General features: G+C 44.8%; 1 protein-coding gene across 15 annotated transcripts in view; it reads right to left on the reverse strand.

Annotated features, from left to right (window-relative positions):
- LRRFIP1 (LRR binding FLII interacting protein 1) overlaps window positions 1-14,248 on the reverse strand; it is a 94,158-nt gene that overhangs the window by 34,661 nt on the left and 45,249 nt on the right. For 7 of the 15 annotated variants that reach the window (XM_089916163.1, XM_089916158.1, XM_089916160.1 and 4 more), the window contains one exon: window positions 1,393-1,482. The exons of 6 other annotated variants lie outside the window; for them this stretch is intronic. In XM_089916163.1, the coding sequence (XP_089772289.1) occupies window positions 1,393-1,482 (90 nt within the window). Of the gene's footprint in view, window positions 1-1,392; window positions 1,483-6,263; window positions 6,330-7,489; window positions 7,535-8,881; window positions 8,960-11,098; window positions 11,162-13,424; window positions 13,485-14,248 lie in introns of all 15 variants that reach the window. 2 more of the 15 variants (XM_089916164.1, XM_089916159.1) reach the window with 2 other exon arrangements.

Genomic DNA, 14,248 nt, shown 5'->3' on the forward strand with positions numbered 1-14,248 from the left:
GGACGTCCTTCCCTGGTCATTGTGTCAGCCCCCCATCCCAAATGTCCCCCAGGCAGATGTGCCCTGCCAATCCCTTATGGTCAAGAGAACAATACAGTTGCCTCATACAAAGCATCAGATGCGGTGAAACTGTCTAAAATTCCAAGGACCACGGGAAAAACACACAATAATGAGACTTAAATGATGGAGACTAGGTAGCAGGACCCCTTGCTTTCTGAAGCAGAACTTGGGTCATCTCAGGCCGGGTGACAAACAGGAGAGCAGCTCTGTCGTTTGTTTCACAGGCACTGAACAGAGGACCAACGGGACAGTGGGGGATGGAACAGAGCTAGGGATGCCGTGGCACCCGCAGGCCGATACTTTACCCTAAAAAACTGTTGGGCTCCAATAACAGATAATGTTCCAAACGAAATGTTTAAAAGTGAACCCTTCAGGGGTTTCCCTGGTGGCGCAGTGGTTGAGAGTCTGCCTGCCGATGCAGGGGACACGGGTCCGTGCCCCGGTCCGGGAAGATCCCACATGCCGCGGAGCGGCTGGGCCCGTGAGCCATGGCCGCTGGGCCTGCGCGTCCGGAGCCTGTGCTCCGCAACGGGAGAGGCCGCAACATTGAGAGGCCCGCGTACCGAAAAAAAAAAAAAAAAAAAAAAGTGAACCCTTCAATCTAAAAGAATGGTACAAATGAACTTACTTACAAAACAGAAATTGAGTCACAGATGTAGAAAACAAACTTATGGTTACCAGGGAGGAAGTAGGGGGAGGGGTAGGAGGGGTAAATTGGGAGATTGGGACTGACATACACACACTATTATACATAAAATAGCTAACTAATAAGGACCTACTGTGTAGCACAGGGAACTCTTCTCAATACTCTGTAATGGCCTATATGGAAAAAGAATCTAAAAAAGAGTGGATACATGTATAACTGATTCACTTTGCTGTACATCTAAAACTAACACAACACTGTAAATCAACTATACCCCAATTAAAAAAAAATAAATTAACTGGGACAAATACAAAAAGAGCCTTCAAATTTTTAAATCATAAAAACAACACAGCCAGGCACATGGCTACATTTCTCCCGCACTGCGCAAAGTTCCCGTCTCCCAGTGAGACCCCCATCTCTTCAGCGCTGTCAGCAGCTTCCTAGATGGTCCTTTGCAAACTGAGCAGTGCAATTCTGAGCTCACTGAATAGTCATTTTCTAAATTTGGAAGCATCCTCCCCAATCCTGCTTTTGCTTAGACCTGAAATAAATCATGGAAAGCCTTCCTACTTTCTCCTGGTTCAGGCGTTTGGAGGTGGAGGGGTCTTCTCACGGGACAGAGGAGTGAAGGGTCCAAGCGGGGGGGAAGGGAGGAAGTGGACAGCAGCAAGGGCGAGAGGCCCACTCACCACTGGGCTGGCCCGCGCCGAGCTGCCTCTTGAGGAGCTGCGGGAGCTGGACTTGAAGTGGCCGCTGTGCTCCGAGGGCTGCCCACCCAGCTGGCCGCGGGACACGCAGATGGAAACAAAGGAACAGGTCAGCGAAGATGCAAAGAGGACAGAGGCCACGAGACAAAGGCTCCGGTTAGCTGTGAGGCCAGCCAGGCGCAGCCCAGAAGGGAAGGAGGTTAGTGGGGCCGCTGGCCGGCCCTGGGAAAGGAGGTTGTGTCTTCCCAGCGTTCGACGTGTGGCCACTCAGAACACAAAACTTAATCACACTATCAAAAAACACAGAATTCTTGGTTAGTAGGAAGAAAGTAACACAGAGCATCTGTTCAGCTGGGGTGTGGAGGACACCTAGTTTCTGCGCAGAAAAGCCTCCACGATGTGGAAGAGACAGGTCTTGAGAACGTGAGCTGCCTGCCGGCACAGAAACTGAAGACCGGGACAAGCGGGGTCGGCTTTGGCGCAATGCAAAACTTTGCCTCTCTACTATCTTTACAAGTGAATACAAAATAAGATTTAGGGTTAATACAAAATCAGGCAAGGCTTTTTAAAGTGCCGCAGGACCTTCTATCTGGTGGCCTGCGTGTACATCTGTCTGTCTACCCATCTACCTAAACTTCCTCTCTTCTAGGAGAACACCAGCAACTCGTGTATCTGGAGGCTATGCCCTTAACTTTGATTTGTATTCACATTTGTGATAGGCCTAAATGCATTTTCAGTTTAACAACAATAACAACAGCAAAATCTTACCTTCCTATATGTGTACATATACCCCATATCCCCTCCCTCTCGCGTCTCCCTCCCACCCTCCCTATCCCACCCCTCCAGGCGGTCACAAAGCACCGAGCTGATCTCCCTGTGCTACGCGGCTGCTTCCCACTAGCTGTCTATTTTTCGTTTGGTAGTGTCTATATGTCCATGCCACTCTCCCACTTCGTCCCAGCTTCCCCTTAAGCCTGCCCCGTGTCCTCAAGTCCATTCTCTACATCTGCGTCTTTATTCCTGTCCTGCCTCTAGGTTCTTCAGAACCATTTTTTTTACATTCCATACATATGCGTTAGCATACGGTGTTTTTCTCTTTCTGACTTACTTCGCTCTGCATGATATAAGTCCATCCACCTCACTACAAGTCACTTTGCTATACAGCAGAATCTAACACAACACTGTAAAGCAATTATACTCCAATAAAGACGTTAAGAAAAAAAGTATGTACATATCCGAAAAATATCATAAAAGCGGTTCATGAGACCTTAAAAAGAAAATCTTACCTTCCTCTTGAACGAGGCAGGGCGGGGGGAGGGTGGGAGGGGAGGCGGAACTCGAACACCATTTAGGACCACAGGCACCGGCAGACTGAGAAGCTGGCCTGCGAGGCCTGTGCTGACTGCCCGCTCCCTGCCCCCAGGCCCCCTGGAGGCCCGCAGGCATCATTCCTACTGCAAATTATGGGGCCACAAAACTTCAGGGGGGCTCACGATCCTTACTGTAAATACCATCGTTTAGTTTGCCTGTTTTTCCACCAGAGAGGAATTCCCCAGGGCAGAGTCTGTGTCTATTTTGTTTCCTGCTGAATCCCCAGCAACCAGACGAGGCCTGGCACACAGTAGGTACTTGAGAAATACTTGTTGAATGAACCATTTCAAGTTTAGGCTGTTAACAGCCTTGGTCAAGATGAGCAAATTCCCCAGACCCATCTTGCCTGGACTCATTCCTATGTTGGATAAATATTTATTGTGTATTTACACTTAGGTGCAAGATGCTATTTCTGATGCACAGATAATACAGCTGTACATACACTGTGTGTAAGAATCACTGCCATGTATGGCACATACAAGAAATCTACCAGCATTACTAGCCTCACCTTTTAGCTTTATTGTTCAAAATAAAGGAAAACACCTAACGTCAGCACTTTAAAGCAGAAGTATTTCGCCTTTGGGTTTGCTGATACAAGAGAGAGGAAAACTTCCTCCTGTAGACAAATCCTACTGTATCCTATGTCATTCGAGTCCTGCTTTATGGTGCTGAGATATGACAGATTGTTGTCAATAAGGTTTATCTCTGACCCAAGTTTCCCCAACTCCTGAGTCTCAAATCATCCGATCCGACTTGATCATGTGGAAAAGAATAAGTGTAAAGTCTGTGTCACTGTGGTCCGTGTGGCACCTCTGGAGTCGCCCATACTTTGCAGTCAGCGTGGCTAATGTGGGCTGAAGTAAGTTATTCAATAGCAAGATCTGAGCCCAGCGTCCATCTCTTACCGGCCACGAGAGCTTGAGAAAGTTACATATCTTGTCATCTATGTCATGAAGCGGAGACACTGACCACACAGGTTCTGAGGATTATGCAAGAGAATACAAGCTGGGCTTTTCTCAAGCTGTCCCTTTCTGCTAGAAACAACTCTCACGGCTCCTGGACCAGCTGGCATCGGTGGTGATGACCGCTTCCCAGAGGGTCAGAACTAAGAAGGTCACTTCACACATGGCCAAGAGTCCTTCCTACAACATGCACACAGCTTACTAATGGTAAGGGAGGTACAGAATAGAAAGGTTTTGAAGCAAAACCGTTCTACTTTCAAGAACTAGTCATTTAATCATTTAACCGTAATTGTAATTAGTCCTTTAATTGTAAACACATACTGTGTCTGAGGCTAATTTCTTGGGAGAATGGAGATGGGGACAAGTCTTTGAAAGAGGGCTCAGGACTGTCTTGGGCAGGCCTGGGGTCAGCCTGGACTCAGCTCACAGTACTACAGGTCACGACAGGAGGGACTCCCAAGGTGCAGTGTCCTCACATTTTTGTATATGTATTTGTCAGTGGCCACAGCTCCTAGCTGCATAGAGAGCCTGGGGACACAGCATTCCTGGGCGTGGGGAACTCCACATCCCCTTTCAGGGCTATCCTGAGGGCTGGGGGTGGGGCAGAGATGGGAAAGGATGAGAGGTCAGTGAACCTTCCCTCCCACCAGGCCTGCTGATCTGTGGCTGGCACACAGCTGATGGCCCAGAGAGCTCTTCTGAGGGATTTTATCCCAGGGTTCAATTTGTCCCATTTAATCCAGCAAACGCATGCTGTGCTACTTCTGCAAGCGAGTGTGGTGTTTGGTGCAGAAAAAAAATATCTTTTGATTCTCTTTTATTTCTTCAGCCTGGTGTGAGACCGGGGACGTGAGCCCTATTTTAGGCATTCTGCTGTCGGGACAAGAAGACCTTTTACTTCCTAACTCCCTAAAGCCATACCGCCCAGGCAGTTCCTACAGGAGGGTTTAAAGCACCAAATAACTGCTACACAAAAGAGCAATCAGCGATGCCAGTCACAGGGCCCCGAAGGTCAGGAATCAGCTACTTGAAAAAGTCCATCTACAGAGGCAACATTTAAAGAGGATCTAGGAGACGTACATCCCGCCAGACATCAGAAGTTCTGCTTTGGTGCTTGGGAAGATCCATTCTCTTAAAGAGTTAGGCTGCTGCCTCTTACTGATAAAAGAAAATCATTTAGTTGCATTTTATCCGTCCTATGGGCCTGAGCTATTTCATCCATTAGGTACGGTTTATGAGCTTTTTGAGGGCCTACAAAAATATTTAAGAACTTGGAAAAAGACAATATAGCGGGTTCCACTGCATTAAAATTTTATGCAATATAAAATTGTTCAATGCAAGTGTTCAATTAGATGTCGACAGAAACTCATGCTACGTGGGACTGACACATACACACCACTACGTATAAAACAGATCACTAACACGGACCTACTGTAGAGCACAGAGAACTCTGCTCAATACTCTGTAATGACCTATATGGGAAAAGAATCTAAAAAAGAGTGGATACACGTATATGTATAACTGATTCACTTTGCTGTACACCTAAAACTAACACAACACTGTAAATCAACTACACCCCAATAAAAATTTTTAAAAACTCATGTTACATCAATTATTATAATTAATATTTATAAAAACCACATTCTGAAGAAACCTGTAGGCTACCCTGGCTTACTGCCTAAGAATTCCTGAATATTCATGGCTGGAGAAATATAAAAAATCATAAAGCTGGATCGTTTAACCAATTGATTAAGTAGTCAATGACTTCCGAAAGCAAAATTATAAAAGCACTTTCAAGTATTTCCTCAGCCATCGTCGTTCATGTGGGGCGTGGATGCATCTTCCTAGGATTTGTGCAGGAGCCTCAGGACGCAGAAGCACCCGCCCCTGGGGAGGGCTGACTGGGTCCAAAGCCCAGTTTCAGCTGATCCTCAGGACAGGTCAACCAGTTCCCGCACTTCCATGGGCCCAGCCCATTTTGTTTTCCTTTTATCCTTCACTCATTCACTCATCTTTTTCATTCAACAAGTATTTCTTGTACAACTACTACACCCTTATTGAGAAACCCTATCACTTCAAATCCTTCAAAGAGGTGAAAGGACAACAAAATAGGAAAAGGAAATTCCTTATGTGTAATATTCTAGTCCTTAAATTTGTTCATCTTCCTCGATCATCCAGAGGTGAGAATAATTTGTGGCCTGTTGAATTCCCTTTTGACTCCTTTTATTATTATAAGATCACTTCATCCCTTGTTGCAGGGAAAGAGCAGATGAAACTCAATTAAGATGGATCTTTCTCCCTTTGACCTCAACATAAACTGACAAGTGAGGACATTAAACTAACCACCAAAGGCTATATGACTTACGTTATCCATGACCCTTATTGCCATGGAAAACTGGGATGAGACAGTGTTTCCTTCCTATCACTCTGGTTAGTTATCTCCCAGGGCTGAAGCTGTGCTGAGAGAGTCACCCCAGGGTCACGCCGCAGAAAGCTCGGGAAACACAGAAAGTGCCTTACAGCGTGGGAGCCGCAGGCACTGCTCCGCCGAGCCCCACCGAGACTGCTCTCATCCGACACAGACGCCTGTGACGAAAACAGACTGTCAGGACAGAGCACCTTTCCTCTCTCCATCGGCACCCAGGAAACACTGAAATGTAAGCTAAGGAAGAGTGACACATGCCAGGAACATGTCCTGAAAAACATCACGATGGAAGACATGCAGGAAAGGCTCAAAACCACCTCCACAGGCAAAGGCTGTGCAGCAAAAAAACAGGGTCGTGCAAAAGTCCAAGTGAGAGAAGTTTCAGTTGCTATCAACCAACTGGCATGCAGTGGAACCTCCTTTAAATCTATGACTCTGAAAAATATTCCTTGCTAAGTAAAAACTTGTAAATCTAGATTTAAAACGAGCAGAGAGTTCAAATATCCTGGATTTTCTCACGGCATCCTCATAGTTGATGCTTAGAAAGTTACTCCAATATGAAGTGACTTTGTAATAAAAATAGCATGTTGATTATAGCTCAATTATCTTATAATTTTTTAAGAATTGCTAACTAGAAAACAGAACATTTCATTAACTTGAAAATCCTATGTAATTAATCACTGAGGGTAAATGAGGGTAAACAGGAGCTTACAATACCATGAATGGAACTTTAATTTCTCCTATTTCTCCTTGAGGACACAGCGGGTTTGCTGGACCAGTTATACATCTAATTCATAAGTGTGCGATCTGATGGAAGTTCAGAAGGTTATTAACAATCAGAGTGTGGCTACTTTGAATACTTAAGTTTCCTGCAGGGCATAAGTACCTGGTATTTAAAACTGGAAATTTCCAAGATAATATAACATAATGGATTAATATCTGTTAAGGTTACCAAAGCAATAAAAACCTATCTTTCTTTTTGCCAATAGATTAAGTAAATGTTGCCAATACTTTATTTCTGCCTAACAATCCTATACAAACACGTGTCTTCCCCAGCTACTGTCAACTGTCGGGAGAAATAAACCCCAGATCTGGCCAAAGGGGGCTGCAAGTGTAAGCTCCACATAAAGGGGTAATTCACCCCCAGAAGGGCTGCAAACAGGTTAAGTCCACCGCACTCAGAGCAGGTGTTCGGTGGGGGAGAGGCACGCGTGCATGCTGAGGGGCCGTGGCGGGGGGGGGGGGCGGTTAGGCAGAGCGGGGGGGTGGGAACGGGCGGTATGGGCAGAAGCGGGCAAGGGGTTGTGGGAAGCACACGCACCCGGTAACTCCCAGCCGGCCGGGCAGCGCCGTACATATAGGAGGGCTGGAGGATGAAAGCAAATGGCAGGTTTTTAAACCCTTGAAAAAACAGCAACAAATAATAGTGACAAGGTAATCATGATGCTTTTGGTGATCATGACAGCCAAGTTATTGTACAACTGTTATAAGGAAAAGAAGTCCACAAAGGCACCATGCCTTCAATAACTCTGATAGATGGAAATCCACATTTACAAGGAAAATAAACATGAGATGATTTCTAACTTTAAAAACAGTGAACTTCCCCAGAACCTCTGAAATATGGCTATTTTCTGGGCCTCTCTTTTCAGGCATTCCTAGAAGAAAGGGTCGGGGAGCGAGACAGAATGGTGACAACGTCAACGACACCAGCAAGAGCCCAAACCCACGACTCAAAATCCCAGGTGAAGAAAGCACTTGGGGGTGTTAATACACAGGAACAGTGCGGCAGGAAGAGCCTGTTTGCTTCTATCAGAGGATCCCAGCGACAGTCTCCAAGATACAAAGGAGCTGTAGAGGGGCTGCAGCTGCCCAGGGCTGGCATGTCTCTGGCACAGGGGAACCCACACCCGAACGGAGACAGAGCCTGTGCGGGGTGTGCTGGAACACAAGGGCAGCTCGCTCGTGTGACCTGAGCCTCACCTCCGAAGAGCATCATAACCTGTTTACCGGCAGAGGCCACGGAGAGCCCAGGGCAGGGGGCCCACGAGCTGGTCGGGGAACATGCAGGAACAAGGATGAATCACTCAGCAACACCAAGGGACACGACAATGCAGGGAGATGGCAGTTCAACCTCCATAACGTGATGTGTTCTTGGAGCTCGGCCTCCGACCTCCTCCTACGAGAGCAGGACTCCTATACCTGGAGCCAAAAAGGCCAAGCACCTCGGGGACGGCCTTGTATAAACAGGAAACACAGCTGAGAACGCCGTTCTCCCCACTTTCCAAGACGGAGGAGTTAGATTATGCACAAAAGCCTTCCAAATTGCTTCCTGGATACATTTACAGGAGAAAAAAATGTGTTTTTAAAAAACAAAGGAAACCCCAAATGGGGAACAATTGCTGGAAAAGGAGGAGAGACCCAAGAGACCAATTTTTTGGACTTGAGCTTTTGAAAGTATACATTTAATAGAGCCTCCTTTTTCCTAAACTCCTTTTTTAAAAAAATTATAAGGTCTTAAATTATTTTTGATTTGCTTTAAAAGGATGAGGAAAGTCTTAGCCAGTTAGTCAAGCCAATTGAAACATCTACTAAGCTTTGCTCTTTGGACTTCACGTGGAAGAGGTTGAAGTATCCACGTCCATTTAATCAGCAATTCAAGTGACAACAGAAGGAAAGAAGAGGGAAGAATGATGTGAAAAGGAGGAGGACAGACCCGGTTTCCATTCTGGGCAGACACGGGTCTGGGAGCAAGGCCACGACTGAGAAGCCCGAAGTCGGAGCAGGAAAGTCCCTGTAATCAGAGAAAACGGGCCGGAGGGGAAAAAGGCTCACAGCTTTATTTCATCTCAAAGGCATCATCAATTCACACAAAATTGACTTCTGCAACAAGATGGGTAAAGGACATGCACTTGCAGGGAAGAGAGAATGAGGGGAAGGAAATAAGGCAGTCCAGTTAACTGACAGAACTATCACCTGGGACTAAATTAGGACTTGTGAGTCTACACACAGGCAAAAAACAGGTTTCATTAATTTGAATTGATAGCAAGGTCAGTGGGATTTTGAAGGTCTTTCTAAAGCAAATTCTAATTTTTACAGTTTGGTGGGAAAAACTCAAAATCAGGAATTTGCAGAGATAGTAACCTCTATTCTACGTAATAAAATATTTCACTGGAGATGATCTTGGGCTTGGTTAGGTATTTACACAATGCGCATGTGTTCAGGATTCACAGAAGACATGATAGATTCAGTGGTACATTTCTGAGACCAACAGTCTATACGAGATTTCTGGGGAGTACTACTATATAAATTAGCGGTTTCCCCAAATAAAATGTCCTATCCACATTAAAGGACCCTTGAAGAGGAGGCTAGCTGTTCCAGATTTCCATGTCAGCAGTATTCTACTGGTTACACAAACCCAGGGCAGCCCTTGAAGGGGATGAAGTAGTTCTGTTCAGGTAACTTGGTGGCACCCTAAGACATTTCCCCATCCTTTCGAGATCCCGTAACTTGTGCCTATCGTTCCTATGCCTCGGATCAGGTGCACCAGAATGACCTGAGGGGCAGGCAAGTGGAATCCTGGGGTGCGCAGGAAGAAAGTTTCTAATATTTTAACACAAACCCCGAAACTTGTTCCAGTGGTTGGGAGAATGCCCTGGGTAGAAGCCATTTTGTCAATTAATTTTGGTGAATAATTCACATCCAAGTATTAGATAACTAACACCATGTTCTATTTTACAGAAAGTATCTAAGCTTGGAAGTAAAGTTTTCTGAATGACGAAGTGCTCTTTTCAACAGCGAAATCTCCCGCTGAATTAAGAAAATGCACACAATACACAAAAAACTCAAGGTGTCAAAACCCACCAATCCTTTGGTGCTCACAGTTGATCTTATATTGTCAGAATTCACATACTAGGGGAAGGAAGGGTTGGAGTATTTATTATTATGGGGGGCAGCGGTGGGGGTTTGGGGCGTGGGCAAGCTGATGGAGAGAGGGAGAAGCTGCGGCAGTGTCTGGAACGCCCCCTTCCGCCCTCCCCACGCAGCAGGAGTAGAAAGTTGGGGGCGGGGCTGAGGCACGACAGGGGTGAGGACGACGGAAGGACTAGGGTTAGACTACTGTGGCTCTACCTGGCTAGTTTCTATTTATTCTTTCTTTTCCCCTACGTATTCTTTAAGATTCAGTTGACATTCTTTGTTATGACACTTCCTGGCAAAATCAGTTTCTGCACTAGTGCGAGGGGCAGGGGGCGGGGGCGGGGGGGTGTCTGTCTTCTGTTTTACAAGTAAATGCTTCCGGAGGACCTAACTCACCTGCTTGTCTCTGTGACTTCCCTACCTAAACTAGTTCCCTTATGTTTGCTGAGTGAATACAAATCTCACCTAGGTAGGATAAACAAGCCTTACCTATTAGGGCTCTTAAATAATTGAGAAATATTTGCCTATCAAGATTGGTGTATGTTCTTAAAGTACGGGAAGGAACGTTATTGTGTGGACGTTTGGATTTGATTTGATTTTCATTCCAAGTCTATTCCATCCTTGTGAAATTGCCCCAAGTATGCATGTACCCTGCAAAGTAATTCTGCTTTCAAGAATTCTCAAGGAAAGAATTTCAGGGCTTTCTTCTTTCCCTTTTGATTAATTCCAACTACTAAACAGCCACATACTTTCTTTCACCGTACCTAACTCCACACCACAATTTGTATTCAAACATTTGAATCTGAATTCAAATGCAAGAGAGTGGGCTAAATCCGAATTAAATATATCATGTTAATTACCACCCCAAAATGGACTTTTAACAGTTATCCAAATGAAACTTCATAAAATAGACATTCAAAGAGAAAAGAGAGTGGAATTTACACATATGGGATTGCATGCTACAAAACCTGTAGTTTCTGCAGAGAGGATGTGAAAGATTTAAATGGAAACCAACCAAGGTGTCCTCTCTGGATGATGACAAAGTAGAGAATCTGCTGTCACCGCTGTAGCTGGAATTCTGAGCAGCAAAGAAGACAAGGTAAGTGATGAGCACTTCCTTCCTCTCCCCAAAGCACCACCCGGTCAAAAGGCAAATATGGAATGACACAACCAAACCAGTATTAGTACTCCAGGAATGCAGAGGCAGCTAGAGAACTGATACCCGCTACTACAGCAGAAACTCTTAACCACTAGGGGTTCTAAGCTGTGTTTTACTTTTCAGTGTTTATATCTCAGTGAGGTCGTGTGATTTAACTATTATCATTATTTAACTATTTATATTTAAATTTAGCTATTATTATCTGTAATTCCTTACTAAATCTCATGGTGGGCCATCTATAACCTTAGTCTAGACTTTCCATATGACATCTCTTCTTAGGTAACTAAAATTCCATGTACTGCACGATTTTCACTCTTTCCTCAGCCCAGCACGTCTGAGGGCTGCAGCTCAGCCCCGAGGCTCCAGGGAGGAAACAAACACCATCAGTCTGGCCATCCTGTTCCTGCCCACAGACTGGTACTTCTGACGTCTATGAAATTTCTCATTCCCATCCAATTTTTCTCCAAGCCCATCCCTACACTGTTCCTGGAGTTTTCTGCTCCTATATAAGATGCTACATTAGAAGTACGTTACTTGGTCCTTCAATCATTATATGGGGTTAGCCAAAAAGTCTGTTTGGGTTTTTGTGACCCGAACGAACTTTTTGGCCAAGCCAGTATTTCTCGATTATTTATTAAATCAATTTTATATCCAGTTTCACTCTATGGTGAACAGTTTTATAATCAAGTTCTTTTGTATCTGATTTCTAGAGGCAGTACTTACTCTTAACTAAATCATAAGGCACACTTCTACCGTTTCAACGTAAAAATCAAAGATTAAAATATATGGAGATACGTACGACGTAAAGCTTGATGCCACCTTGTATGGTCACAAACATGCTGGCGACTACATGTTTGGGATGCTCTAGAGAAGGACGTAATATTGGGTAGAAGTTGGACTAAAGAACTTCTAAAGTAACTTCCAACTCTGAACTATGATTCTTTGTGATCGATGTGGTGAAACTATGCATCTAGGGTGAAAAGTTACTAACTAGTCAATTTAACCCCAACAAGCAGTGGGAAGCCATCAGAGCCCCTTCCTATAAAGCCAGCACTGAACAGCCCTCAGGGATGCTGAGCACAGGAAGCAAAACTGTCAACATCCTATAAGAACTGAATGGATGTCGCTTGCTTCTGTCCCCAGAGTGCTGTATTACCTTAAAGAGAAACATGACAGAGCTTGAGAAAGTCCAAAGGCTGTCAGTGCAAAAGGCAACATAAATAGGAAGACACGGCCTTTAAACTGGGAGGATTTTTTAGTTTGGAATGAGAAAAGCTTAGCTGAAACAGAAGTGTATGCAATCCTTCATAGGAACGAGAAGGTAAAACCTGACTAGCCAGTTTCAGAACGCTAAGAGGGTGTCCCGTTACCCCTTTGAAACCTGAAAATATAATTTAAACGTATATATGATATTGCTTAATATAATTAAGGCAAATGAAAAGAAATACTGTTTTATACAGCTAGTAAAATGTATTACTACAAGAAAATAAACGAAGCAAATGCAGGAACAGGAAGATTTTAGATAATTTAATGTATAAGAAATCTGCGGCAGGTCAAGAAACTGAATTAAAATGTTATCTGGTTTAACCACCTGAAATCCCCAATGACTTCCTTGGTATAAACCCTGAGACCTCCCCCACTTCTTCCTGGCTGCCCTGCTATTGGTTCATTTCTTCTTCTCTGCCCCGCCCCCACCCCCCACAGCATCCCTCAGCTCGTCTTCTGCTTCCTACCCTGGAGCTATGAGTACTGCGAGCATATCAGTGGTCAGCAAAACACAGGCTCTAGGGTATGTGTCGCTGAAATTACAAATGAGAGAGGTGCGCAACAGTGGAAATGTTGAATTTAAGTATGTTTGAGAGTGGAATACACTTCATATGCACATTACACACATACACCCAGGGCAATAAAATAATGAAGGAGCTAGTACTTAATTCGACCTTTTAATACCTAAGAGAGTCCTTTCAATGTCGATCTCTTACCTTAACACTTAGAATGTTAGAAGACGAACAGTCTAACATTGCTAACCAACTGAAAAACATTAGCTTTCATTCTATCATGCACACACACACACACAGAACTACTATAACACAGACAATAACCAAAGAAGCTAAATTTAGTGATATTTTAAAAAAGCTTTGCAGCAACCTGTTTGAATTTTGTGTCATGCAAATTTACTAACCCTGCCAGATCTTCTGTTCAGGGACTGTGATCCATATAATTCTCCATCGTAACCATTTGTCTGTTTCAGTGAAGAAAAGGAGAAAAACGGACATCAGTGTACAAATGCAGACACAGGTACAGATGAGCAGGGAAGAATTAGCCGGGTACAAGGTGAGTTTTTGGAGTGGGGCGGATGGACACGGCCAGGGTAGCACACATCCCGGCAGGCCCCCCGCTGCCTCCACGCTCCTGATCTGCTCGACTACACCTCAGGAGAAACCAGCCCCGTCAGCGGATCACATCACCCTCTTGGTGTCACTGGTGACTACGGGGCACTCACTCGGGGGCGGGAGGAAATGCCAGGTCCCCATGGAGGGAGGCGCATGGGCCTGGGTGCACTTGATTTCCTCGGCAGCTTTTGGTTCCCGTTTTGGGCTGATGATGCGGGAATCCCAGCCTGTGAGGAGCCTGGATGTCAGGCAACGTGGGCTGATGACTTCCACCTGAGTCAATTCGTCTTGCGTTCTTGGTTCAGCATGAAGTCCTTAAAAACCACGGCTCATTATGAAGCTGTATTCAGAAGATTCGGAGAGAGCTTCTACTCAATTTATAATTAAATGCAAACGTTCATCATGGAAAAAATGTCTATCGTGGCAGTATATCCTCTCTATCAGTTTTTCATTCATCCAGTCCTCCTACTTTATTTTTCAAAGTGAAATCTGAGCACATATTTTATGAGTTCATAATTTGTTCTCCAGAAAAAAAGAGAATGATTAAGTTAAGCATATGCCTGTCCTCCTTCTCTTCCCAATTCCCAGCCAAAGCTGGGGCTCTAGAACTGCT

This window comes from Delphinapterus leucas, chromosome 8 (assembly GCF_059928025.1).
Source record: "Delphinapterus leucas isolate spDelLeu-1000000601 "Yukka" chromosome 8, BTC_Dleu_Yukka2, whole genome shotgun sequence".
NCBI classification, from domain to species: Eukaryota; Metazoa; Chordata; class Mammalia; order Artiodactyla; family Monodontidae; genus Delphinapterus; species Delphinapterus leucas.